The sequence below is a fragment of the Temnothorax curvispinosus genome, unplaced genomic scaffold (genome assembly GCF_003070985.1).
Source record: "Temnothorax curvispinosus isolate PA1 unplaced genomic scaffold, ASM307098v1 QBEX01004532.1, whole genome shotgun sequence".
Taxonomy (NCBI): Eukaryota; Metazoa; Arthropoda; class Insecta; order Hymenoptera; family Formicidae; genus Temnothorax; species Temnothorax curvispinosus.
This window is the reverse complement of record NW_020214312.1, coordinates 1-25,622: the sequence shown is the minus strand read 5'-3', so window position 1 is coordinate 25,622 and position 25,622 is coordinate 1. Positions and strand designations below refer to the sequence as shown.

At 44.1% G+C, this 25,622-nt stretch overlaps 2 protein-coding genes across 13 annotated transcripts; one reads left to right on the top strand and one right to left on the bottom strand.

Moving 5' to 3' along the window:
- LOC112453603 (alpha-tocopherol transfer protein-like) lies at positions 1–6,873 on the bottom strand. Of its 3 annotated transcripts, none has more exons than XM_025014444.1 (5): positions 6,797–6,873; positions 1,868–2,140; positions 859–1,222; positions 420–525; positions 1–273 (listed from the first exon to the last, which is right to left on the bottom strand). In XM_025014444.1, the coding sequence occupies exons 2-5, from the start codon at positions 2,137–2,139 to the stop codon at positions 119–121; spliced, it is 897 nt and encodes a 298-aa protein (XP_024870212.1). In that variant the 5' UTR covers position 2,140; positions 6,797–6,873; the 3' UTR covers positions 1–118. The 3 variants fall into 3 exon arrangements, with proteins under 3 accessions (XP_024870212.1, XP_024870211.1, XP_024870210.1); XM_025014443.1 differs by lacking the exon at positions 6,797–6,873 and adding an exon at positions 2,910–3,251; XM_025014442.1 differs by lacking the exon at positions 6,797–6,873 and adding an exon at positions 2,292–2,471.
- On the top strand, positions 6,778–25,616 carry LOC112453601 (RIMS-binding protein 2). Of its 10 annotated transcripts, none has more exons than XM_025014436.1 (17): positions 6,778–6,861; positions 11,236–11,373; positions 12,990–13,318; positions 13,536–13,710; positions 13,913–14,368; positions 14,672–14,975; positions 15,131–15,717; positions 15,952–16,078; positions 16,706–16,914; positions 17,337–17,741; positions 17,979–18,510; positions 18,640–18,855; positions 19,178–19,389; positions 19,656–19,892; positions 20,082–20,340; positions 22,374–22,642; positions 24,111–25,616. In XM_025014436.1, the coding sequence occupies exons 2-17, from the start codon at positions 11,338–11,340 to the stop codon at positions 24,666–24,668; spliced, it is 4,911 nt and encodes a 1,636-aa protein (XP_024870204.1). In that variant the 5' UTR covers positions 6,778–6,861; positions 11,236–11,337; the 3' UTR covers positions 24,669–25,616. The 10 variants fall into 10 exon arrangements, with proteins under 10 accessions (XP_024870204.1, XP_024870202.1, XP_024870209.1 ...); XM_025014434.1 differs by having other exon boundaries at positions 6,801–6,861; positions 11,218–11,373; XM_025014439.1 differs by having other exon boundaries at positions 6,804–6,861; positions 11,160–11,373; positions 22,506–22,642.
- Positions 25,617–25,622: the final 6 nt, after the last annotated feature.

Genomic DNA, 25,622 nt, shown 5'->3' with positions numbered 1-25,622 from the left:
TGACGCCACGCGATTGTATCTTTATTTAACTGTACATCATACGATAAGTGTCTTACGCTATTTGTTACATTATGCACCAACCAACTAACGTTATTTTTTTTTAACGTAAGATTGGGCATCAGCCGTCATCGCCGTTGTGACAATTTTTTAGATCCTCGATAGTGTCCGACATAATTTTGGGACTCGTCATATTGTCAGGCGAATAATTACGAAACAGCGCTTCCTCCTCCCGGAAATATTTCTGCAATTGATCCAACTTCATGCAGTGCGCTTCTGCAAATTAAAACGATCAATATTAATTATTTGTCGGTTTGCGACCGACAAAGTTAGTTCTAATAATAAACCGAATTCTTTTATGCAGTAAAACATGTCGTTGCCGATATATCGGTGCTATTTGCCATTGCGCAATATGTACTTACTATGAAGATTTGCAACACAGTCCAATTCCCCACCAAAGTCCTTCGGTAGACACTCGGGCGGTACATGTGGATACACGTCGGAGACGTCACCCGTGTAAAGATGAAGCTACGGAGTGACGAAAGTTAAAATCAACCGCTGGCGTGACCGCCTGCCGGATGCACGAGGCCAGAAATGTCAACGTATCCTCTTAATGTCAGTGCGCAGAAATGTGTATTCATGGCACGTATGTAAACGCATGTATGAATCTAGTTTTCAACTCGTACAATCCCGATCGGTTCGAGTTTGATCAAAGCTAATTCACAAAGTTAAATTAAAAAAGTCGGCAGCCGCAAAAATTAGAATCTAGCGATTGCACCTCGTAGAGAATACGTTCATAATGCAGGATGATTTGTCAGATTTCATCATGTTGAATCACACTCCGTTGGGAAATCAAATTACCATTTCGTAAAGCTCTCGCTTCATGAACGGCCTGATGAGCGCAAGCACCTTGTCCATGAACCAGACCGCGTTCAGCACGTGCATGGCTTTGAGCCTCACCGGCATGCCTTCTTGAAGGTACTCGAAGAACTTGCGGATGCTGTTTATCGACAGTCTGGTCAGGTGACCAAGTCGCACGCCGGCCATGTCGAAAAGAAATATGTATCCCGCCGAACAACCGTTCCTGTAGAGGCTCGCGTCGACGGACATCATCAGCAGCTTGACGCCGTCGTTGAATACGTACTTGGACGGCCGCGAATCCGCCAGGCGATGAAAAATTATCCGGTTACCATTTTTATCAGGCTTGGGAAGCATCACAAATTCCCTACAGCACAGTTAAAAGTTGATCTTTTTTTTAATACTTTTAATACATTGCATAAAAAGAAAATGACAGAAATGGACAGTCGTAGACAGATGAGACAAAATTTATCTGTTTTTGTAAGAACTGAATTTTCGGAATCGAAAAGTCAAGGACGCAAAAGTGGAAGGCTCTTTCTCGATACCAAGTGGATTTTGCGCCGTAGTAGCGTGACGCGGAAAAATTACAGCGATAAAGATACTTAATGCGGCCGTATTAAGCGTAAGGTCCAATGGCAGACGCGCAATTTGTACGCACGGTGTGAAATGAAGGGCGTGAAGGAATTTAAAGAGAAAAAGAAGGATCGATCGAGGCAGAAATCGTTTGGCATCCGTGTTGAAATTATCGGAGTGAAATCATATTGAATAACATGTTTTTGTTAAGATGTTTGTGTCGAATCGATGAGCTCAATCCGCATAAATGTATATTATAAAGGTTTTTTGTCGGTTTTTTTCGAATTATTCCCGCGATTTCTTATATTCGTGACGTGAGGACCATACACGCGCGACGCGAGACAAAATTTTCTTTTACTTGCGAAACAAAGCTTTCCTTTCACGTTACTTAACGTTTAGTTGAACGAAGATTATTTAAGAGGTGTTGATAAGTGCTTACAAGGCTTTCAAAGAACGTTGTAGATAGTCCAGACTGGGATCCCTGTCGCTAAAAAATTCCGGAACCGTGGCTCGCATCCTATAATAAACGTTCATGCATCGTTTTGTGGCCTCCACATCAAAGTAACAACTATGCGCGAATAATGCCAATTGCTCATCGGGAATTCTGGGGAGGCCTCGTTCTTTCGCCCATTTTTGCAAATCCTCCAAAAGCTCGTCCGTGATTTCCGGGTATTCCTTCCGCGAATCATCGATCGTGTGGCCAAACTTCATCCTATAAAAAATCGGTATTAAGATAAGATAACAACTGTATAATAATCTCGTTAAATGTTTTTTTAGGGGGGGAAGAAACGATCTATCAAAATTAAAAGCACTTCTGAACGTAAACACGCGAGATAATAATACGATGAAAAGTTCGCAAAAACCAGAGTGTATAAAAGTCAAGTGGAGCTGAAATGCGGTCCATATAGGTTTCCCGCGTATAATGAAACTTTCACCGCAAACGTAAGAACCGTCACTCGCGAATAGCTGGTATGTAATCTCGCTCGAATGGCGTTACAGTAATTACTGTTGCGCGTTCTCGGCATTCGGATTAAAACTAAAATTGTTTTTAACACTCTCAAAATTGTATCTCACATTCAAAAATATTGTATATGTTGGGATTAGATTAGATTAGATTAGGGAACAAAAGATGTGCGTGCGCAACGATACTCGCGACAGTATCGCGTATATTTATATTGACGTATCGATCTCTATATAGCGGGTGTCGCCAGCATAAATTAATGTGCGTTTCATATGTTCTAACAGTAGAGTATTGAATTCATATATATGTGCATTATTCACACAATTGGATATATGTACATGTAACGATGACTTTCGATTGAACGGTTTTAACATGAACAGAAATTTTACGAATGGAAATTAAAAAACGTAAATACAAGACACAAAATAACTTTAATATACCTTCATGATTCTAATTCTAGTCACAAGAATTACAAAAACGATTTTTTTTTGTTGTCGATTTAAAAAAAAAAATCGAATACCTGAAGATAATCAAGAAACGTCGTCAAAGATCGTGCTTGAAACCGTTTTCTTCTCCAAGATTGATTAATCACGATACTTGTTGCACAGAATCCAATTTTCTTTTTATTTTTCAAGAAAGTTTTTTAATAACGTTCGATTTACGTACGCTTCTACAATTATAGTTTGCTTGTTTTCCAATATAGACTATAGACTATTTTAAGTCGCGTTTAAAAATATACTCAGCGTAAAAAAAATATATACTTTTAAGATGATCTATATGTTTTATTTACGTAACTAAACAGTTAATCGTACTCGACAGAAATACGCGCGTTCGAGCACTGAGCGGAGTATACGTTCGGCGAACACACCGTGGGCAACTGCAATTCGTGCTCTAACTCGCGCCGTCGGTTGCATCGGATATTGTAGTGGCCCGCGCATAAGGAAAATATCCCCCTCTTACATATGTTAAAACCGGTTGCGTTGTGATGTTATGTAAGTAAATGGCATGCAAGAGAAGCGATGTTAATATAAACGGTCACCGTAAAGAAAGATTAGAGCTGATATGACGAGATTATAGGGTCTGTTTTCTATTGTTGAACTGGCTGCACTAATTCAGAGTTCATCTTTTTTACTCCACACATTGGAAGGAAAAAGATAATGCCACTCTAAACTAGCGCAGCCAGTTCAGCAACAACAGACCCAGACTTAATAATAGAGGTATTCCCTTAATTAAGAATAGAGATGTTTTTTTGCTGCCAGAGAAAGAGATTCACGACCTTACTTGTTTATATATATATATATATATATATATATATATTTTTTTTTTTTTTTTTTAGAGGAGAGAAACAGTTGAAATTTGCCTAAAAAGTATCTTAGATCGAAAATAGCTTCATTTCCAGCAAATGAATATTTTGAAGGGCATTTTGTTTACAGATTGTAACTCGAGAGAAATTTCCTGTAATGCAACTCGCATGTTGGAGTCCGGGACCATGATAACTGGTATAATCACCGAGAACCATGGAGAGTGAAAAATGTGAAAGCGAAAGCGTGTGTCGAGATCGGCAGATATAAACTGGAAACTGTAAGTAATTTCTTAGTGTCCACGTAATCATGACAACTATTTCTTATTTATTCTTACAAATTGTTTTTATAAGAATTGCTATGGAAATACTAATTTTGAATCATATTATTAAATTTGGAAGAAAACAGTATCTTCTGTTTATCCTTTATTGAGGATACAATATATCTCCGGGGGAGCATCGGAAGAATCACAGCGTTTCCCGGGACTCCCCCAGGACCATCGTGGAGTTTTAGCCGGTAAAAATCCGGCACTCTCTTCGCCTATCACGGAGGCGATGGGGTCTTCCCCCTCCCGCAAGAGAGGGCTATCGGTCGAATGGCCAGTAGTAGATTTCTCCACGTAAAAAAAAAAAAAGAATACAATATATCTTATACGATGTTAATTAATAGTAAACGTTTGAACTGATGACGAAGCGACGCTGATGCAGCTCGTTTGATTGAAGGCGAATCGCGCGGTCCGACGATCGATTAGAGCTTCGAATTACTCAATGGGGAAAATGCAGTTATGCAGCGAGCGGCTATTAGAAAAGAATTTGCTGTGTTGCACAATCTTGTAAGACAAAATCATGCAAATGGAAAACTAATGTTCAACTCTGTATAAGTGTACACGAATCTCAATATTGATTATTTAATTTAACATTAACATATTATATAACTTTGAAAACGGTTTCAGAAGACAGTCTTCAGAAGAAAAAGAAATTCAGAGATAATGTTTTCTGAATATTTTAACTTCAAGATAAAATTTTAATTTGTGACAATTAGTAGTTGTTAAAAAGTTAAAAAAAAAAACCCGGGTAAGATATTTCTATCCGTCTGCGTTTCGGCTAGACCTCGTGTTACGCGTTCGTGAGAAAATGGGTCGTGGGGTATCGCAGCATCAGCTTTCATCTCTCGCTCCCAGTAAGTACACCTGGCCGATGAACGGCGATCAGGTAGCGCAAGGCTACCGACGAGAATGAGCACGTAGGGCACGCGGTCGCAAGGCCGGTGAGTAAGGGAGGATCGGCGGAGGGTGTGTTCGCCGGTGCTGCGCTGGCTGGAGAACAGGTACTCGCCGTAGGCGTCGTACGTTCATTGATAAGCGTATAACACCCCGTGCCTTAGACCCGATGACGTCAACGGACGCCTGCGCAGCATTATGTCGAGTCCTGAATCGCAGTGGCGAACCATCAGCGTCGCAACGCGTCCGATTTTTTTCGCCGTATCGTACACACAGCGAAACTATTTATCTCGAATAGCTCACACGTGAATTAATTTAATCTGCGATCGGAAGCATAACTGTTGAGACTATTATTTACTTGAGTACACATAATTCTTTTAACGACAGCAGGAACGTAACTGAAGGAAATTGCATTCTAATTAGTCTGCGTGGCAGTGTGCCAAGGCTCCCACTTCCTTATTTCTCCATCATTAACTGCATGCTATCATTGACTTACAATTAATAACGATATTCTTTTATGAGTTAATTAAAATATCTAAAACTATTTTATCTGTTGTAAATTATTAAAGTTAAACGAGACGCAGGCATGACGCAGAACCTTTGCATTTATGCGTTGATTGATGCGATCGGCAGTCGCGCAATCATCTTACGAAATTTTCGACTGGCATGAAGCATACTCAGAATCTCTACATGGGCGAAGTTGTTACGTTCCTGGTGATACGGCAAGATCGTTTTAGACCGCGAGGAAGGTACTGTCGTCTCTCCCGCACCAGGAAATTTTGGACAGGCGTGCGTGCATTAACAGGCGACGCCGCGTTAAAATTGGACTATTTCTCCGAATCTTCGCGAATCTACCCCCTCCTGCCTTCGTGTCATTCTACATTGGCCATTCGTCCATGAGAAAAATCGCGCGAGAGGAGAAAGCACGACGAGTTAGAATGAAACGAATAGAAGGGAGTCGTGGAACAGAGCTAGATAAATGAAATAGATGTAGGTGGAGGAAAGGGAGGCGAAGGAGAGGGAGAGCAGACGGGGGTTGGAAAGAGTCAGTGGCGGGATAGTTTGGGGGAGAGAGAGTGTGAGAGAGGGAGAAACAGAAAGCGAGAGAGAGAGCGGAGGGAAAGAGAGTGACAATGAGAGGGAGAGAGAGAGTAGAGATATCGTAGGATCACCTCTTGCGTATTGATTGGTCTTTTGTGAAAACTACACCCCCATGTAGCCGCGACGCGAACCATTTCGCCAAGTCACTAGACTTCCAGGGTATCGGCTACTAGGGTGGTGAATGCCGCCATGTTTGGCACGGTCGATCGAACCCCCCTTTAACGCCGCGTCGCCCCCCGTCGCCGATGATAATGTCGCGAACGAACGCGCCGCGCCGGCGAGCGGTCGAGCTGACGCGCGTCCCCGCGACGTAGGCGAGAGGGGACCACTTTCCATTCCCCCAGATCGCGACTCGAGAGCGAGCGAGACGTGATGTAAGGGGAGATCGTGAGCGACGGACGCCGGCGATACAGCGACTCTATATCGGCATCGATCGCCGAGTGACCCATATCTGGCGGTGACGGGAGCCCCTGCCCTCGCCCCCGCCGGTCCCCTGTCGCTTCTCCAACCGCCCCTACGACGCTTCTCGCATCCTGGTGCGCGCATCTACCCTCTCCTCGACCACCCCCGTGCACTTGCCGTCCGCTTGTACGCCGTACGGGGGTACACCTCCGCCCCACACGGGCCGTTGTACCCCCACCCGTCACCCCCCGCCCCCGACAGCGGCAAGCGACCATCACCATCACCCCCTACCCCCGACTCCAGCAGCCCTGCCTGCCTTCCACGGCCGAGCAGATCTTGGGGGTTGTACGGGATGATAGCCGAGTGAAAAAGCTTGGCGAGTACCGAGGAGAGTTCGCTCATCAGCAGCAGCAGCCCTGGCCTGCCACAATCCCTTCGATTCGGTCATCGTAAGTGTCGCGTCGACGAGGAGGTAGAGTGGAAGCTGATGCAAGTCCGGTGCGAGGGTGAGGGTGAGAGCTAGAAAGAGAGAGAGAGAAAGAGAGCGAGAGAACGAGCGACAGAGAGGAGTGTCTGATGAAGAGTGCGAACGGGAGTGCGAAAGGAAAACTCGATTAGCCGCTCGACAGCCGGTCTGCGACGTCCGATGTTCGAGACACCAGGAGACGCGACGAGCGAGCGAGTGCCGCGGACGCGAGCGGAACGTCGCAGGCGGCACCTCCGAACGTATAATTCGCGCGAAACGTACTCCCGGGAGTGAGCCCTTTGCCTGTCCGATCCGGTCAACCCTGTCAATCTCGTCAATCTCAACGTGTCGGGGCTCACAGTGACAGTCCGTAGCGGAAGAGTGTCAGTGATGGGGATGAGAGTGGCCAGCGGCGACGACGACGGCTGCGGCGGCAGCGGCACCGGGACGACGGACCAGTATGGCGGACGATAATCGTGGAGTGTCGGTGGTGTCGCCGCCGCCACCGCCACCGCCACCGCCACCACCACCGCCGTCGTCGTTGCCGTCACCGCTGCTGCTTACGACAGTGGTTGCACTACGTGCCCGACGTGCAGTGGTGTCCGGCGCGCACCGGGTTCACATGTACGCTACGTACCTTTCGCCCTTTAGTGAGATCAATAAGCAGTGCCGTGGCCACTCGAGTCGTGCCCCCGCCGGGGAAAGTCGTTCCGTGGGTCTCTGGTGTACCTTCGTTCCCCGTTACAATCGCGCGTCTTTCCTCCAACCCCTCGCCACCGCCGTTCCTTCCTTGACGTCGTCTTGACTGTCGATTTGATTGCACGAGGCTCAATTCCGAGCCGCACGTCGAGCGTCAAAGAGTGCTAAGAGTATTCCGGAGGTGAATTCGCCTTCCGAATCATCGTCAAGAGCTGGCTTTCAGTGGCCGGAAGTGTAGTATTTTATCAGAACCTCTTTCTCCTTCTCTTTCCGTTTCTTCTTCGAAGGGCGGTCAAACGAGACTTCTTTGCACTCCTCCACTTTCGGGTTTTGCCAGAGTGCTCATTTCCGCCCGTTTATCTTCGTGTATCAGTCGCTATCTCGTCCGCCATCGAGGTGTTCCTCGATATCGCCCGATCCAACTGCTTGCGTAGCACTTCTCGTCTGCATCTTGGATCGAATTGGTCATCAGCCAGCACCCGGTAGGACTTCCCTCGTCTTGATAGATCTCCTTATCGCTGCCTCCGCTTCTCTCAATCTATCTCGCTAGTCTTCTTTCGTTGCCCGTATTCCGCACATTACTTTCCATTCACACGTTCAGTTGCTTCATCGCAACGAGATTGCTTTTATCTATTTCCACAGCTTTCGTTACGTTCCGTGTTGTTATCAGACCCATGAAATTTTATGATATCGATTTCCCGCGGCGATTTCCGTGCTCTTCGTTAAACTAAGCATCCAGAAGTATCAAAGAATCCGTTCTCAGCGAAAGAAATTCTCGTCTTAACTCAAAACGGTCCGAGATCGTCGTGTAATTTAATCGGAATGTTTTACCCTACAAAAGAATTGTGTAAGAACTTTTACATCTGCGAAATAAATTCTCTTGCGAACCTAATGAATATCCATTCAAGTGTTAAATCTCTTAACACGTATAAATGACAATTGATCGCAAATTGTTCTCTCTGCAAGTCTCGCTAATGAAAACTCTGAAATCTTTTTCAACAATATATCTCTTTTATTCTGCATTCTACTGATGTATTGTTTACATAATTATTTATAGACTCAACGTGAACATTTCCAATTTAAATGTAGAATTCAGCCGGTTCACGTTCGACGATCATTCGTTATATATCATTCGGAAGTATATCGGCAGTCAAAGGGTTAACAAGCGGGAAGAGTTCCGCGCCGCGAGGAACAAAGTAGCCATAAAGTAACAGCGATAAGATGTATTTACCTAAGCTGCGAGAGCTGAACCGCGTGCGGCGGAATAAAATCGATAATTCGGCACTAATATAGGAGTCTAGCATTAACTCTCGCGATGCGTGGATAGAGGGGTCGGGAACGGTTTTTCTATCGGTTTTCTAAAGATTTCACATATTTCTTCTCACGGAACTGTATACGCTCAGCCTAACGACAAATATTTGCATAATACATATCCGCGATATATTTGTTCTCTTTTATTTTTTTTTAATTCCGTATGCACGCGGCGGAAAGTTCTGTTTTTACTACTCGGCTATTTCGGGATACTATATCGATTCTTCGGCTCGTATCGTAGCCTGTTTTATCGCATTTCATTCCTTCTGTGCACATTGTTACGTCGCTGATTGTCCGTCAACGCATGAACTTGCGCGGCAGAAAGGCGGATAATTTCCTGATCGTCTCGCTTTCACTGTGTTCGTTAGTGTCGGGAGAAAGAGAAACAAAGAGCGGGAACATGCACGGCAATTAAATAGCATCAGGGAATGGAAGCGTACCCGAGGGAGTTGCCAATCGCATTAATAGGAAGGCAATGAAAGAAAAGAAAAATGAGAGGCTCGCGCCTAGCGAGAGATGTTTTTCTCTTTGCACTTCATTGTCAATTATACAATGTGCGCGAGTGATTTTTACAACACGCTCTTACGTCAATTATCGCGTTTAATCCTGTCGATATAACGAATGTTTGAGTTTATAATGCAAACAATTTAACTTTCGCTAAGTTATCTTACATCGATTCGGTATATCTTTGCCGATATAAGTTTTCTCCAACTGCGTGACATTTAATTAAAAATATACGTAAAGAGTTCTTGCTCTAGTCTTCTGGAGGGTAACGCAGGTCGGAGCGGCACTGTTCTCTTCCGCGTTCGCGCGACAAACGTAGATGACTGACGACAATTGGAGTGTCGCAGTAAAAAAAAAAGCACTCACGTTTGATCTCTGATGATCGTGGAGATAGGAAGAAAGGGGGAAAGAGTTAGCCGGATGCGCTTGCTGTGCGCTTTTATCTCGGTGCACAGACGCAGAGACGACGGGACGAGGGCGTGAAACTCGGCGATGCGCGTAAATCGCTAACTGAAGCCTCGAACGAGGCACGTGTCGCTCGATCGCAACATACACGTTAACGAGATTCTGTGACAAGCGCGGCGTATGCGTGCGGGTGCATGCGTGGGTATGCGTGCCTGTGTGCATGTGTGGGGCTCAATCGCGGCAAGTTTTTCGCGTGGAAACCACGATCGGGCACTTGGCCGCACGCGACGTGTCGACACGAAATATCGCACGAGAGCGACTGTACAACTCGTAGTTGCCCTGTAGTTAATACTCCCTGGCTGTGCCGCCGGTGTTAAAGTTACATACGTGTTCGCGGTCGGTTGGGCTCATTGTGGGCGACGGCGACGAGCGATCGTCGACCATGAAGTCCGGCAAACCGGAGCGAGAATTTCTACAGGCGGATTACGAACTCGATCGAATTCCTCGCGCCAATACCTGTTGCCAATAATCGGCGCCGATTGACTTTCTCACTTAACAGGGAACTCTCGCAGTAAATCTAGCGGCTTAACAACCCTTGAGTCCTAGGCTTAATAGCGCGATAGTCGAATCACGGAGTTGCCCTTTATTTGACATAGAATCGAGCTGAGAAAAGATTTTTTTTTATTACAACAAAATATGGTCTTTAAATTAATAATCTTTTTGTTCTTCTTTGAATTGGACGAAGACTTGCGGAGAGCCTTACGCAGCGCGTCAAAAAGATGTCTGGTTTAACGGCAGCACGTAAAATGGATAAGCAAGATAAGAAAATCGGGCTATGCTTGAAAGCAACTTTATCAAATGAAGGGCCAAATCGATGCAACCTAATTCACGCTATATTTGGCTGACGACATACATTCCTCGCATTTTGTATTATAGATTTATAATTAACGAGCACGTCAATAATTTCATTCTCATTAAATATCCATTTTATTTCCGGAATCTGAAAATGTAAGAGGCGTGGTCAGAGAGAGCCACTTATTAACGATTAAAAAAAAATATTCTGCATACGTGCGTTTTGTCCTAGGATGACCCCATATCTAACTGCGAATCAGCCTGCGATCCGATGCGAAAGAACGCTGGTCCCCCTTAAACGCGAGGTCCCCCCGTTTCCCGAGAGTGCTACGAGACCAAGTCCCGGCTCGTTCCCGAGGCAGGGTACGCACGTGATGGGAGAAATAAGTGTCCCCTTTTGCACTACGATAGAGCCGCACTGTTAGGCGTGTGTGTGGGAACGTCGTGCGGTGCGCGGCGCGGCTCGGCGGGCCGCGCAAAGGCCGCCCAATTAATTAAGATAGCTCCTAGACACACACGCTAGATCGATAGGGAGACCGGCCGCGATAAAGACTGGCGAGGGTCTCAGACTTCAGGGATGTTGCAGTGCTGTGGTGTTGGAGGTGGCGCTTCCACGGCACCTCAGGCTCCGCAGCTGCACGGTACCGGATCCGCTGTCGGGGCTACCGCCTCCACGAGAACCACCAACATGCAGGACGCAGTCGTTCTCGAATCCATCCTGGAGGTGAGCGTTATCAGCGATGAGTAATAAAACAATTTTGCGCGCGCGCGTGCCTTTTCTATTTTTTAAATGTTTATCTTAAGAATTTGTTATCTGGATTTAATTAATTACCTTCGTACGCAGTTTGGAAAATGTTACTTCTACTCGTTTGTGTATTATTGATAATTATTTAATTTTTTATTAAATACAATCTCCAAGATAGTGAAAAATGTTTTAACGACCATTTTTATTTTCTTCTTTTTTAAATGTTTTCAGGTGAGACTTTTGCGTGTTGCTTTTTACATTAGGGAAAACTGAGTTATTCTGAATTTGCGGAAAAAGCATCTTGTGAGATATTTTGCAGTTGTCAAAAATTAAAGATCCTGCGAAGCGATATTAATGAATGTGCGAAACACACGTGCGTGCACTTTGTCGCGAATCGAAAGTCCTTGAAATTAAACAGATTTATGTGGAAAAGGTAATGTGCGTGTAATCAATACATACATATACACATGTACCAATATACACGTGAGCGCGCGAAAGTTACGTGTAAACCATCGACAATGAACTGCGGCTCGTGAAAAGCTCTCTTTCATTCTCGGCGCGCCGCGCTCGCCGATATTCGATAAAGCGCACGTAATACGAAAAACAAAAGTTGTTATTAATGCGTTCCGGTAATGATTGCTCGTTCTCGAGGGAACTTTAATTCGCGGCTTCGCCACGCGTAAAATAAACCGCTCAAACTTCGTTAACGACCGAAATTTATGTCCCTTGTACGCCGCGAGCGCGCTTCGAAGCGGACCCCAGAAATCTGTGTACGCGGGAAATTAATACTGACCTGACCGAAGTTCAATCTACCGCAATCGCGATAATTGAGCCAATTAATTTCGCGAAGTGGTAAGCAGTTTTACTGTTTATAAAGCGATCGGCGCGGCGTCACGGCCATAATTGCCGGCTAATTATAAAGAAGCTATTAAAGGGGACATGTCAAAGAGAATGTCATCTATCGGTATTATCCTCTTGTTTTCTTGATATCGTTTTTTTTTTTCGACGAGAGATTTCTACAGCTAGATTGTATATAATGGAGATCCGTTGCGCGCACCTTCCGGGCAATCGAAGCACAAAAGCCCGGCCCCTTCATTTCAAACGTGACATTCTTGTCGCGTATCCAACTACACGTCGCTCCGGGTTATTAAAAACAAAGTCTCGCGACCGCAAAATTAGAAATCGAACCGATTTCTTTCTTTATCCGTTATTTCCACTCTCTGTGTGAAACGTTAGATAACTCTGTGAAATTATATTAAAATCTTATTATAAAACTCCTGTGTAATGTGGAGTTGCCTCATATTTACCACAGCATACGGAGTGTACGTTGCAATTAAATTTTATTTTTAGTATCAAACATTTATAAAAATACATAAACATCCATTTCGTATAAAATTTTACTGCGTGATTCGGAGCAATAAATCGTCTGTATAAACAGCTATTAATCGAGATATCGGCGCAACCTTAGCAAATCGCTGTCGTGTCTACGTAACGACTACCGCATAACGTCGATCACGCGCCGAAGAATGTGTCTTATTTGTGTCGGATATTGACAAATTTATTTATGACGTTAATCATACGATCGATTCTTTCAGAAAATGCGGGAGACGGAAGCCCTACGAGCGGAGCTGGAGAGGCAGCATGCGGACGCACAGAACCAGCTGCGGGAGAAGATAGCAGGACGCTATCAGGGCCCGGAATCGATCGAGGCGTTGCAGTCCAAGATCCGAGAGCTTGAGAAGAAAATCGAGCTGCAGATGGTGAGGCACGAGGAGCTGTCGCTGGAGCTGACCAGTTTGTCACGTGCACGCAGTAGGGGACCGGTTATAAGTCACGTCACGTCCACGAGCGTCCCGACGTCGACTTGGCCGCCAACCTGCTCCGAGATTGATAGAATCATCGCCAAGATCGAGCAGGACAATAGGTACGCGGATCGACAAAACGGATTTTTTTAATCGAGACAAATTGGCTTTGCAAACTCGTCAGCGTGACACAGTTGACGTTCCTCACATACTCTATACATATATTTAAGTATAAAGGCGTTTGCGTAAACATTATTTGTAAAGGCGTCAGTTGTTTTAACTACGTATGACTTTTGTAAGTGAATCGCACGGATTTTTTATTAATCAAAATAAATTTAGCGGCAGAATTTTGCACGAATTGGACCACACGCGGAGCGCGATAACCACGCAGCAACCCTCGGCTACGCAGAGCATCCTTAGGTCCAGCTCAGAGAATCTTCCCAACCTCGGTCAGCATCAACATCCACCTCATCCACACGCCCTCAACCTCGGGATACCTACCCAGATGGGTCACGTACGTTTACGTAATATTATACAATGTTACACAATCTTTCTCACTAATTTTTATACGAAAAGATTGAGAGAAATTTAACATTAATTTGAACAAGACTAATTATTTAAATAATTAACTTTCTTGTCGCAATTTGTACTAGTACTCTCTCCCTCTGATGTGTTTGCTGATTATTGATAAGAACTTTTCTCTCTTTCTCGAACAGTACGCAGGTTCACCAATGCCATTAACGCCGATGATGCCTGGTTGTCCTCCACTGACGCCGAATGGACCACCATATCACTACAGCGAGCCGATCCCGCCAGCACCGTCACTCTCCAGCAGTCAGTCGCAGCCCGCTTTCCAGCAGAAAATTCAACAGTACCAGCAACAATCGCAACCGCACGAGTTGTCGAGTTCCCATTCTCAAAGCGCCCTACCATCCCAACAGAAACAGCAGCAACAAACGCACACCTCACACTTCGGAAGCAATCAGTATCAGGAGAGCTATCCACATACGCAAACGTATCAGCAACCGCTTCAGCAACAGCAGCAACCGCAGCAGCAGCAGCAGCATCCGGCCTCGACTACGTACCTGACATCGGCCAGCCAGAGCGTGATACCTCACTATACACAGCCTGTCCAGACTGCCCAGAATTATCAGTTGAATGGGAGTCAACAGGTATGTCGTCAATTATTCAATTATGATTACTTTCTTATAAGCAGGTAAACGAAGTAATGAATTCTTGGAGGCCTATAGATAGAACGGATGGCACTGTTTTTAGCACCCAGTTTACGAAATATTTATCTAGAATAGTTTCCAACAGTTATAAATTAACGTTGATTCAAGTGTTGCAATCTTTTATGACGAGTACATTTCTAATTTTAGTTTTATCGTAATATCGTTAAAAGTAAAACATTGAAAATTACGAAGAAGATTAAGCTGGCTATAAATTTCACAATGATTGATTTGTCTCACGCACAGGCAACGACATATCCTAGTTTGTCCATGGCCTCGCATCCAAATGGAACTTACAGCACAGGCGCGACCAGCTACAACACCCAGTTGCCGCATCACAATTATACTATGTCGCAGACGAACATTCCGCAGACGACGCTGCCCTCGTTGCCGCTGTATCCCACGTCCTATCATTCCACTCTCGGACTCACGAGCGTACCCCAGTCTGTTCTTCCTTTCTCCAGCGGTCAGAGCACTTTCGCCACCAGTGGAACGACATACTCCACTACCGTCGGGACCAACGCTTTCGGGACGCCGGGCGTAAGCTCAGGTCAGAATCGCATTAACACACATCATTGAAAGATTAATCTTTAGTATAATACTTTTAAGAAGGTAAAGAATAAATTAAATTTTTTTCCGACTTTAAAAAAATGAGTCGTAGCATTATTCAAATGAATTTTCTGATAATAACACGTGCCTGTGCAGGTACTAGTTCGGGAGGTCTGTTACAAGCAATAGGCGATCCTCTACAAGCGATGCAGCAATTCTCCGCCCAGTCGCAGGCAAGTCAGCTTCAGACGCAGGCGATTATCCAGCAGATCCAGCAGAGCTTGCGCGCCAGTTCGCCGACCGCGCCCGGTACCGCGACCGGCCACCATTTTTTGGGGGGTCCTAGGCAAATGCCGAAGATCCCTACAAGTATACTGACGAATCCCCTGGACCGATTGACTAACACCGACGACATTGTACCCGAAGGTCAAGTGGATATGCTGGACGTGCCCGGCAAGGGCAGATGTTACGTTTACATAGCTCGCTTCAGCTACGAGCCGTTCCAACACTCACCGAACGCGAATCCGGAAGCGGAACTACCGGTCCAGGGTGGCGATTACCTCCTGGTCTGGGGCCAGCCTGATGAAGACGGGTTCCTGGATGCGGAAACGCTCGACGGTAGACGCGGTCTGGTGCCGGCCAACTTCGTGCAGAAATTGATCGGCGACGATCTTCTGGAATTCCATCAAGCCGTTCTCGGCCTCAGGGACGTAGACGATTCCGTCTCGACGAATATCCCTCAAGTGAGCAATATGAGAGCTAACGAGGTACTTGGCGAGCCAACGCGTTTATATTTGTGTTCTACCTGCATTTATATCTTTGCGATAAATAGGATTAAGAATAGTATTAATGTTTGAAAATACGATAGTATTGATGTATGAAAATAATCAGAAGAAAATAAGAATATTATCAAAATTTTATTTAGAGAACGTTAATTGTATAGATGATAATAATAATTTTAATTTGATCTATTTTAGTGCTATCTGCAAGATATTGATTTAGAATTAGCCGCGTTGGAAGAAGGGAACCGGAATCGTCAAGCAGAATTATCCGCTTATGCGGAACTCGACAATATCGCGGAGGAGGATGAGCAGGAACCACCAGGTTAGTACTCTTTAACAATTCATTGATCTACAAAACGTTGCATGACGCATGTCTTTAACTCTGAATTAGAGAATGTAATGTATATTAAATCTACGTCCGTAATCCAGTAAATATGTAGATATATATGGTACTTGGATCATCTCTAGAAAAGTTAATCCGCTTTCAGTGATGTGTTTGAAACGTTTTTCCGACAACTATACACGTTAAACCAAAATAACGCGATCTGTGACGCAACTAAAAATTTTTTCTCCAGAGAAAATCTTGCTTCCACAATTTGTCGATTCTGTTCGATGTGTATGCATGTATGTTCAATTCAATGTGAAATACCTTAAGAAACAATACCAAATCCTCAGCGTGTTTCTGTGGCTCCTTCCTTTGCCTTATTTGTTGCATGTTGTTAATTTGGATTAAGACGTCTATACACGTCACACTGTCACACGATAAAACGTCCAAGCCTGAACCGGTTTTCACGGAGCGAATAGTCACAAAATAAAATGGGGAACACAGAAAACTGAATCGTTGCACTGTGTTAAGTGTTGGCTGGATTTAGGCTGGCTTAGAGAGATAGACAATAGTGAGAGATCCTTAGCTACAGCTAGGCTTTGTCTTTGTCTTTTCCTCCTGAAGAAGTCTACATGTTTTCGGACCTAGTTCCGGCGCCGCAGCACCTCACGCTCGAACGGCAACTCAACAAGAGCGTGCTGATTGGATGGACCGCTCCCGACAACACACATCAACTCGAGTCTTACCACGTCTACGTGGACGGCGTGCTGAAAGTCACGGTGAAGGCCACCGAGAGGACCAGGGCTTTGGTGGAGGGAGTCGATTCTACACGGGTTCGTAATAAAAATCTTTATTCATCAGATTCCCCTAAAAGAACTTACAAATTCAAAGAAAAACTTGAAATTTGAATAAAATTAAAATATTTAATTAAATTAAAATTAATTTGAAATAATTATAATTATTAATTAATACGATTTACACAATTACCTATGATGTAATATAAGAAATAATTACCCGCGATATGAATTTTTTTATAGAACCTGCGATATTATATGCGATATGAAGATTTTTATAGAAAATATTAATTGTCTTAAATTTTTTAGACTGGCACATGAAGTTTAAGTAGCCCTGAGATTTCAGGGCATGTATAAGAATGAAGGATTGTATAAAAGGACTTGTATAAAAATGTCAAATGTACATCTCTGTTTGTGTAATCCATTTTAATTACCTCGAAATCGTTCTTTCGCTGATGCAGCCGCACAGGATAAGCGTGCGTTCGGTTACGCATTCGAGAAGGACGTCGCGCGACGCCGCTTGCACGATGGTGATCGGTAAAGACGTCGCGCTGGGCCCGACCTCCGTTAAAGCATCGAACGTCACGGCGACTAGTGCCGTGATATCCTGGCTACCTAGTAACAGCAATCATCAGCACGTCGTATGCGTGAACAACGTGGAAGTGAGAACCGTGAAGCCGGGCGTTTACAGGCACACCATCACCGGCCTGGCTCCGTCAACGATATACAGGGTGACCGTCAAGGCGAAGAACCTGCGGGCGACGCATTTTGAGGACCAAAATGCTCAGGCGGCGAACAACCTGGCTTGCCACGTCCACTTTAAGACGTTGCCCAAGGGATTACCGGATCCTCCGGTCGATATCCAGGTTAATATAAATATAATATAATCACTTTACATTTGTATCTCAATCTTACAATTCTACAATTTTTTTTTATTAGGATAAAAATTCTGAAAGCAATGTTAAATTCTGAAGTTTTCCAGAAACAGAATAAAAATTCAGCGACCAGAACTAGATATTAGATTTTCAGGAATTTCTGTCAACGATCCTTAAGAAAAAAATTTTCTAGGCATTAATAATGCATAACATTATCCAATTTTTCAGGTGGAGGCTGGACCGCAGGACGGCACTTTGCTAGTGACCTGGCAGCCTGTTGCCCTAAACGGTTCGGCCGTCACCGGTTACGCGGTGTACGCCGATGGTAAGAAGGTCACCGACGTTGACAGCCCCACCGGAGATCACGCGCTTGTCGACATACACAAGCTCATGGGTCTCAACCCGAAGCACATCACCGTCAGAACTAAGAGCAGGGAAAGTCAGTCGGGTGATAGTTGCGCAACAGCGATACCCTGCAGCGTGCTTCGGGGTGGTGCCGCCGCTCACATGCCGCCGCCCCATGGACTTCCACACATGGATCAACGGCAGCCCCAACAGTCTACTATGGGCCCCCAGCAGAATGATCCCAATCGTGGGATCTACATGTCCGGCGTTGTCGGCCAAAATCGACATAATATACCCGCGCACATGCGACGACACGTGGGCAACAGAGTAGACGCCCACGGTCAGGTTATCATCGAGACGGAGGAGAATCTCTCCGACAAGGAGATTTACCCCGGACAGAGCATCCCCCAGATGGGTAAATATCCAAAAATATAAAGGAGCAAGGGAATCTGGGTTCGACAATAAATGACTTCCGTACAACCCAAGCTTCCCTGCTCGATCCATATACTCATGCTTAATCGCGATTTTCAATTATCTCGTCTAGGAATTCCGGAAATCACAAAAGATTCTGCGAGCGAAGCGAATTATAGCGAGGAGGACGATCCCACGCGAAGATCGCGGGGAATGCCACCACAGCATCACGGCCCGCATCATCGATATGGGCCGCAAATGGATCCTCAGGGCCCGCCTGGAGCACATAGGTCTCCTAGCATGGGCGGCCCCAGCAGTAGACCACAAGATCCTTATTATGATCAAACGGGTAGATATAATGGCCACTGTGTTGCTGTGATGGAATTCTGTGCATTCTTTGCCTCAATTTCTAATTTAACACTCATTTCCTTTCTATTTTAATTAATTGTTTCGAACAATTGCTGTTTATATAACTCTGAAGATAAACCCTGAATGTGATGTGTATTTATGTGACACTTTTCTCCTCTTTCGGACTCTCAATTCTCTCGCTGAAGCCTTGACGTAAAATAAGAATTTATACTGTGTGTACTCATCTATCAACCTTAAGTGTAACAAAATGAATCTACGAGTCACATGTTATTATGTCCATTTTTTTTTTTAATATTGCTCAGGATCTCAAAGAGGGAGGGGACCGGTTTATCGTGGTGGTGGACGAGTAACGCAGGCTCAAGGTGGGGCGAGTCACCCACCGAATGTAGCCCAACAAATGAACAAGAGACAACGGTGGTTCGTGGCGCTATTCGACTACGATCCTACGACTATGTCACCGAATCCAGATGCGTGTGAAGAGGAATTACCATTTTCCGAAGGCGATACCATCAAGGTTCTTATATCCTATATCATTCCTGCATCTTATTCAACCACCATTCTCATTTAATATTTGTGATTATTGAAATTATTTTAATTAAGTTTAAATCAAATGTAAATTAAATGTTCTGAAGTAAAAAATTATCAGCTGTTTTACAAAAATTTAGATGAATTCTAAGTACATTAAAAATTTCACATTTGATTCATATTAATATCTCTGCAAAATGATAATCACTGCATTATATGAAATATAAAAATCTTATACAATGTTTTTTATCCTAGGTATACGGTGAGAAAGATGCCGATGGTTTTTACTGGGGCGAGTGTCGCAATAGGCGAGGATATGTTCCTTACAACATGGTGGAAGAGGTTAAAGATCCACCAGGTCAAGCTCAGCCGAGTAGAAGAGGACCTGCACAGAGCGAGAGATGGGGAGACATTTATGCGAGCATGCCTATGAAGAAGATGATAGCTCTCTATGATTATGATCCTCACGAATTATCTCCTAACGTTGATGCTGTAAGATTTTTATCCTAATACTCTAAATTTGAAAATTCACTATTACTTAGGTACATGTTTAATTGGAGTTTTAAAAATCCGTTAACTGTCCATAGTTAATTGATTGCCACATTTGCACGTTTATATAATAATTTGTAATAATTTTTGCTGTTTTCATTATTTGCTATTGATTGAGCCTTAATTTTGCAGCAAGTCGAATTAACGTTCCAAACCGGAAACGAGATATATGTCTACGGCGACATGGACGATGACGGATTTTACATGGGCGAGCTGAACGGCGTGCGCGGTTTAGTGCCGAGTAATTTCCTTACCGAGGCACCCGGACAGAATCAGGGGCAACCGCCGCAGGGTAGCAGGCGACCTGGCGGCCAGAGCCAAGGGCCGGGCGCGAGGGGGCCACCGCCACCTCCTCGAGAACCACCCCCGGCCGGTCACCGACGTGGCAAAGGTAAACACGCAATCACATACCATTCATATACATCAAATCCTCCTTATAGTCCAATTATCAGGGCACGAATAGCTCCTCAAGCCTAAACGAACATCGGAATTAACTGTGTTCTGCACGGAGAAAAAAGTTTGCCGGTCTAACGTATTTTACATTGTTATGGCATATCCGGATTATTATATATGGACAGTAAAAAAAAATTCGTTAAAAATACTAATTTTTTTTACTGTATTTATTTGTATTTTTTAATTTGTTTTCGCAAATAAATTCACTCGGCGAGATTTTTCCATTTTATCAAAAGAGAATAAATTTCGCTTTAATGTCAATTCTAACTGCTTTTGATAATGAAAGCATTGTCGCATCGCAGTAATAACGGTTTTGCTTTGACAGCCAAATTCCTTTCCTCCGTATGTACATTGATACTGTTTCCCAATCACCACGAGTGAGTGTTTTGATGTAACGCAGCATCCGCAGCGCAATGCAAAAAACGCAAACTGCCAAATTGTTAAGAAAAGGAATTGGTTTTTTTTTCTGTAAGCTAGAGATTTTCGCGTGTCAGTGAGATTCAATCTCCTTGCGATTCGAACCAAACGGGATGTTGAAACTGGCTCGAGGGGTTGTTGACGTACGTTTTCACACCGACGCGACGCGACGCATTATTTCAGTGTTTGAAGCACACAGTCAGATGAAAAGATACGTGCAGTTAGATCGTTTCATGATTGAGATACAATCGATAAGTATAAGCGATACCGTCGCGTCGGTGTGGGCGAAAAAAAAAACGGAAATGCAAGCGTCAAGCAACACAAGACACGAAACCAGATGTGTGCCAGACGACAGGCAGAAGGGCCACACACTGATATATTAATTGTTAGCGTTGCGCAATCTGGCGAGTTCGAATCGATATGCAATTCGAGCCGAATGAGCATGCGGCGTATAATTAGATGGAATTATTTTGGAGCAAAGTGTGCAAACCGCGTGTCCGACACGCCTTACACGTGCCCCTCGACGAGAGGGGCCTCGTTGTGTCGCTTCACACGCACGCCGGTTTCTTCACCAGCAGTGTATACATCCGATACCCACGCTCTCGTAGGCATTCAACAACGTCATGTTATTCTGTTAACTGTTACCACGATCGTCAAACGTTATTACCAAGTATCACACCGATAGAAATTCTCCGCGTCACATGTATATATAAAGTGAATTTGGTGAACGTCCGTCGAAAACACGTGCTGTCATACACACGACGATAGATTATATATATATTATATATATATGCAATATAAAACACCAAGCTGCTTTCAATGTCTTCTATTATATAAGTATATATCTAACATATATATGTATTTTTTATATACGTATATATGATTACAATTACGTGTATACGTATATTTTATATACATATATTTTTTTTTCTCTCCGGGCACTATCTGCCTCTGTTACTATTACTCTACGTATCTGTCCTATTCTCTCTGTCTATATTATATACATACGTATATATTATATATTTACACTATATATATATTTAATCGACTGATTATATACACACGATCATGTCGCTGTGATATATAACAGTTTACTTTATACCGACATGATCTGTTTCTGTGTGCCTGAACTGATCGATGGTCGTCGTGTCACATGATTGTCGTTCGTGTCGTGTTGTCATGCTGGCCATTTACGATTACGTTAATCTTCCATTTGTTCATTGATCGAAACGGTACGAACGGTACAACGACAGACGGTCGCGACTTTCGTCCAGAAATACCGGGAAAATGAACGGCGACGTTGAGACTCGCGTGACTTACGAGACCTCGCCAAGTAATTCCGGGACTCTTCGCCGAATTGTTCGAATGATCTATCGATCTCGTCTCGGGACGATCTGTCTCGCGGCTTTTCGGAATAACAAATACTCCGGCATGCTCGATCGACTCGAAGGAAAAGAGATTTAAAAAAATAGAGAAGAAAAGAAAAGACAAGAAAAGTAAGAGATAAATGCGCCATGAATGACAACACGGTTCTGTTCTCTTCTCTGTTGCTAGATGCCTGCATTGTGCCTGTGTCTGTCCCTGTCTGTCACTTAGACTCTAGACAACTACAACAACCACCACCACCATCACTAATGAACAACCAACAACATCAACTACAACATCAAAACAATCCACCGCATCTAGCCTATCAACAAGCGAATCACCACAGCTACACGACCGTAACCACGTCCTATCAGCATGGGCCCAGTCACTTGCCACCCGGCGGCGGTGTCATGGGTGCCCATCAGCAAGGTCCCGTACAGCCCCACCTTCAGCAACAGGTGAGCCCGCTCCTCTTCCGTGAATTTCTTCGTGCGCTTACTCTCTATCTCTTTCTATATATATATCTCTCTCTCTTTCTCGTGTGCTTTTTGTCAAACGTGTGTGCTTTTTATCCACACTTTTTGTGCGCTTGTTCCTGAGGTACACCGAGGTTTCCACGTTCAACGACTGTCCGTGATCGACAAGTCGTTTTTCCACGCGTGACCACAAGTTGCTAATTTTCCTTTCGAAGAGAAATGGGGAGAGGAAAACTCGAATTTTTTGTTATTGAGAACACTGCGAAATTCTAGAGCGAATCAATATTTTCTCGTTACGTTTGCATTGTCTGTTTAGGATGTGATGAATCGACAGAATATTTTTTGTTTGATTTACTTTTTGCATATAGATAAAATATAGATATCGGATTGAGTTATAGAGACTGGAGCTTGACAAAAAATTATATGGTCTCGTATTTTTATGCATTTTTTATTACATGTCGCTTTCTGTGCTTCGCTGTCAGCTTTAACTCGCGATTCTATCTTTACTATAAATATTGAATGATCTTCAATTCTTTGCATGAATGCAAAATATATTGCAAGATATATATATAATATATGTCTACGATATGAAAAGAGGGATTTTGATTATTTCAGAAGGTCAAGTAAATTTTTTGAGAATTTTATTAATTTTATGCAATGTGGACTGAAAAGAATTCGCAAAGTCGATTAGGAAATTCGTATTTTTGATTAGAGAAATCTGACGACTATTTGAGTCAGTATTTTTGCATTTTACTTAGTAGTATGTGTTCTTCTTTTTACAAGTACAAGTACGAGTCGTACTTTATTGCGAAGCACGCGTGCCGGACGTGACACGTGACACGCGAGCTACGTGTGCTCATGTCAATGTATTTTCGTATGTTATGTGAAACGCTTTAAATCGTGCAGCATGCCGTAGCATTCGTCTTATTTGATCTCTCGTCATTTTAATAATAAAAATCATTGCAGTTAAAAAATAAAAGAAAAGAAAACGTACCTTGCGCCTCGATAAGTCATCATGAATGTCCTACGCTAACACTAACACAACACTATAAGCAAGAGGACGGATTGGAAATAAAACATAAAAATCTTTATAAAGTTTCTATCTTTATGTTATGTTTTTTTATCTCAACACATGCACTCACAGGATTTCGTCAATTAATTTTCACCATTATGTAAAACAGAAATCATCGCATATGTCTTTCGAATTGCCGACAATTTGTTTGCGTTAGCGAACTGTAGAATCTTCGGAATGATAGAAGAATAGCATCGCAGAAGTGACACTAGCGGAAGTAATGATAGAGCGCGCGTTGAGTTAGGCGAAAAAAAATAGACACGGTTTATTCGTTTCGTCTTTATTAGCGATTGGACGTCAGCAAAACAGGAAAGCAAGATGACAATTATTGACAAGAGGAAAAAAAGATCGAATTAACCATATCTCTTTGTTTTTTAGGGGAAGGGGAGGGGCGGCGTGGTCAATCGGGTCGCTGGTAGTAACATGCCGGGTATGCAGGGTCCGGGCCAGCATCTCCAGCAGCAGGACTATCAAGGCCAACAGCAAATGAATCAGCCGTACCAGCAACAGCCGAATCAGCCGTACCAGCAACAACCGAATCAGCCGTACCAGCAGCAGCAGCAACAGCCGAATCAAGGGTACTCGCAGCAATCGTCGCAACAGTTTCAACAATCGCAACCACAGCAGCAAATGGGTCAGATGGGTCAGCCGTTCTCGCAGCAGAATCAACCAGGCGGTCTCGGGATGCAAGGCGGAATGGTCGGCGGTCCTCAAAGCGCTAACAAGCCCATGAGAGGGATACCGGCGGTGCTACCGACGGCGCAGTCCAAGACGCAGCCTAACCCAACGCAGCAACAACAGCAACAGCAGCAGCAACAGAGCACCGGGCCGAACCTAATGCAGAAGTTCACCGAGATGGCGGGTGCAAGCGCAGGCGGCGATATACTCTCCAAGGGAAAGGAGCTGATCTTCATGAAATTTGGATTGGGCAAGTGAGGAGGACCGATCGTTGACGACGTGACGACGATAACAATAATGACGACGCGTTGTCGCGATCGTTTCCGTATCGTTCTTGCGCTCGACGTTCGCATGCGCATAAGTCAATCTCGTCAATCGAGCTGCGTAAATCAGTATTACGACGAACGTCTTTCGACAGCGAAAGATACGCAATCAGGACGCTATCTTGTCGGACGTTGTTGTTGAAGACAAAGAGGACAAGGCGGGGAAGAATGCGCCGCCATTGCTGTTGCTGCTGTTGCTGCTATTGTTGCTACTCGCTATTAATAATCGTTAACTACTACAAAATAAAGAGGAACGTCGCTGGACGAATATAAATCGAGGACAAGTCTCGCGATAAAAAGGAAAGGAGAAAGAACATTTGGTGGAGACTGCTCGAGATGAGAATAAGGTGACCCACGCCGAGAATCGACTGATAATTCCACCGATCGAGAAGAGACAAAAGATACATACAAGATTCATCGAATTTCTTCTTAATCCTCCTTTTCCGAAATCTTCTTCTTCTGCTACTTCGTCTTCTTCTTCGCGCGACGATAGGATCCTCGATCGGTGCTGCGCGGTCCATTGAAGAAATACTTGTCGATTGCTCGTCCGTCGAACCGTCGCGGAATCTCCTAATATACACGAGATAATCAATGTCACGGAATGCTATCTGCGAAATATATTTTGAGCGACGGCGCGCCAAGTCATGTAAATCGCGTATTTTGCGCGAAAGTTTCTTCCAATCTCTTCTCGTCCTCTTCGCGTTATTCGGAGTACCGTTCGGTTTTCAGAATAAAACAGAAAACTTTGTTGCGATGCGGATTGTATCGAGTGTATGTAAGAGAGAGAGAGAGAGAGAGAGGCAGAGAGAGAAAGAGAGAAACGTCCCGCGTTAACATAGATTCTGTATATGCAAAAACGAGTCAATGGCGAAGCGAAGCTAGGCAAACC

Bases quoted from the DNA above. Each gene is read 5' to 3' on its own strand.
- LOC112453601 (XM_025014434.1), top strand. From the start codon at position 11,227: ATGTTGCAGTGCTGTGGTGTTGGAGGTGGCGCTTCCACGGCACCTCAG. The intron at 11,374-12,989 runs GTGAGCGTTATC...CGATTCTTTCAG, and splicing joins TTCTCGAATCCATCCTGGAG to AAAATGCGGGAGACGGAAGC. The intron at 13,711-13,912 runs GTACGTTTACGT...TTTCTCGAACAG, and splicing joins TACCTACCCAGATGGGTCAC to TACGCAGGTTCACCAATGCC.
- LOC112453603 (XM_025014442.1), bottom strand. From the start codon at position 2,332: ATGGACCGCATTTCAGCTCCACTTGACTTTTATACACTCTG. The intron at 1,223-1,867 runs GTAAGCACTTAT...ACTGTGCTGTAG, and splicing joins CAACGTTCTTTGAAAGCCTT to GGAATTTGTGATGCTTCCCA. The intron at 274-419 runs GTAAGTACATAT...TTTAATTTGCAG, and splicing joins CTGTGTTGCAAATCTTCATA to AAGCGCACTGCATGAAGTTG.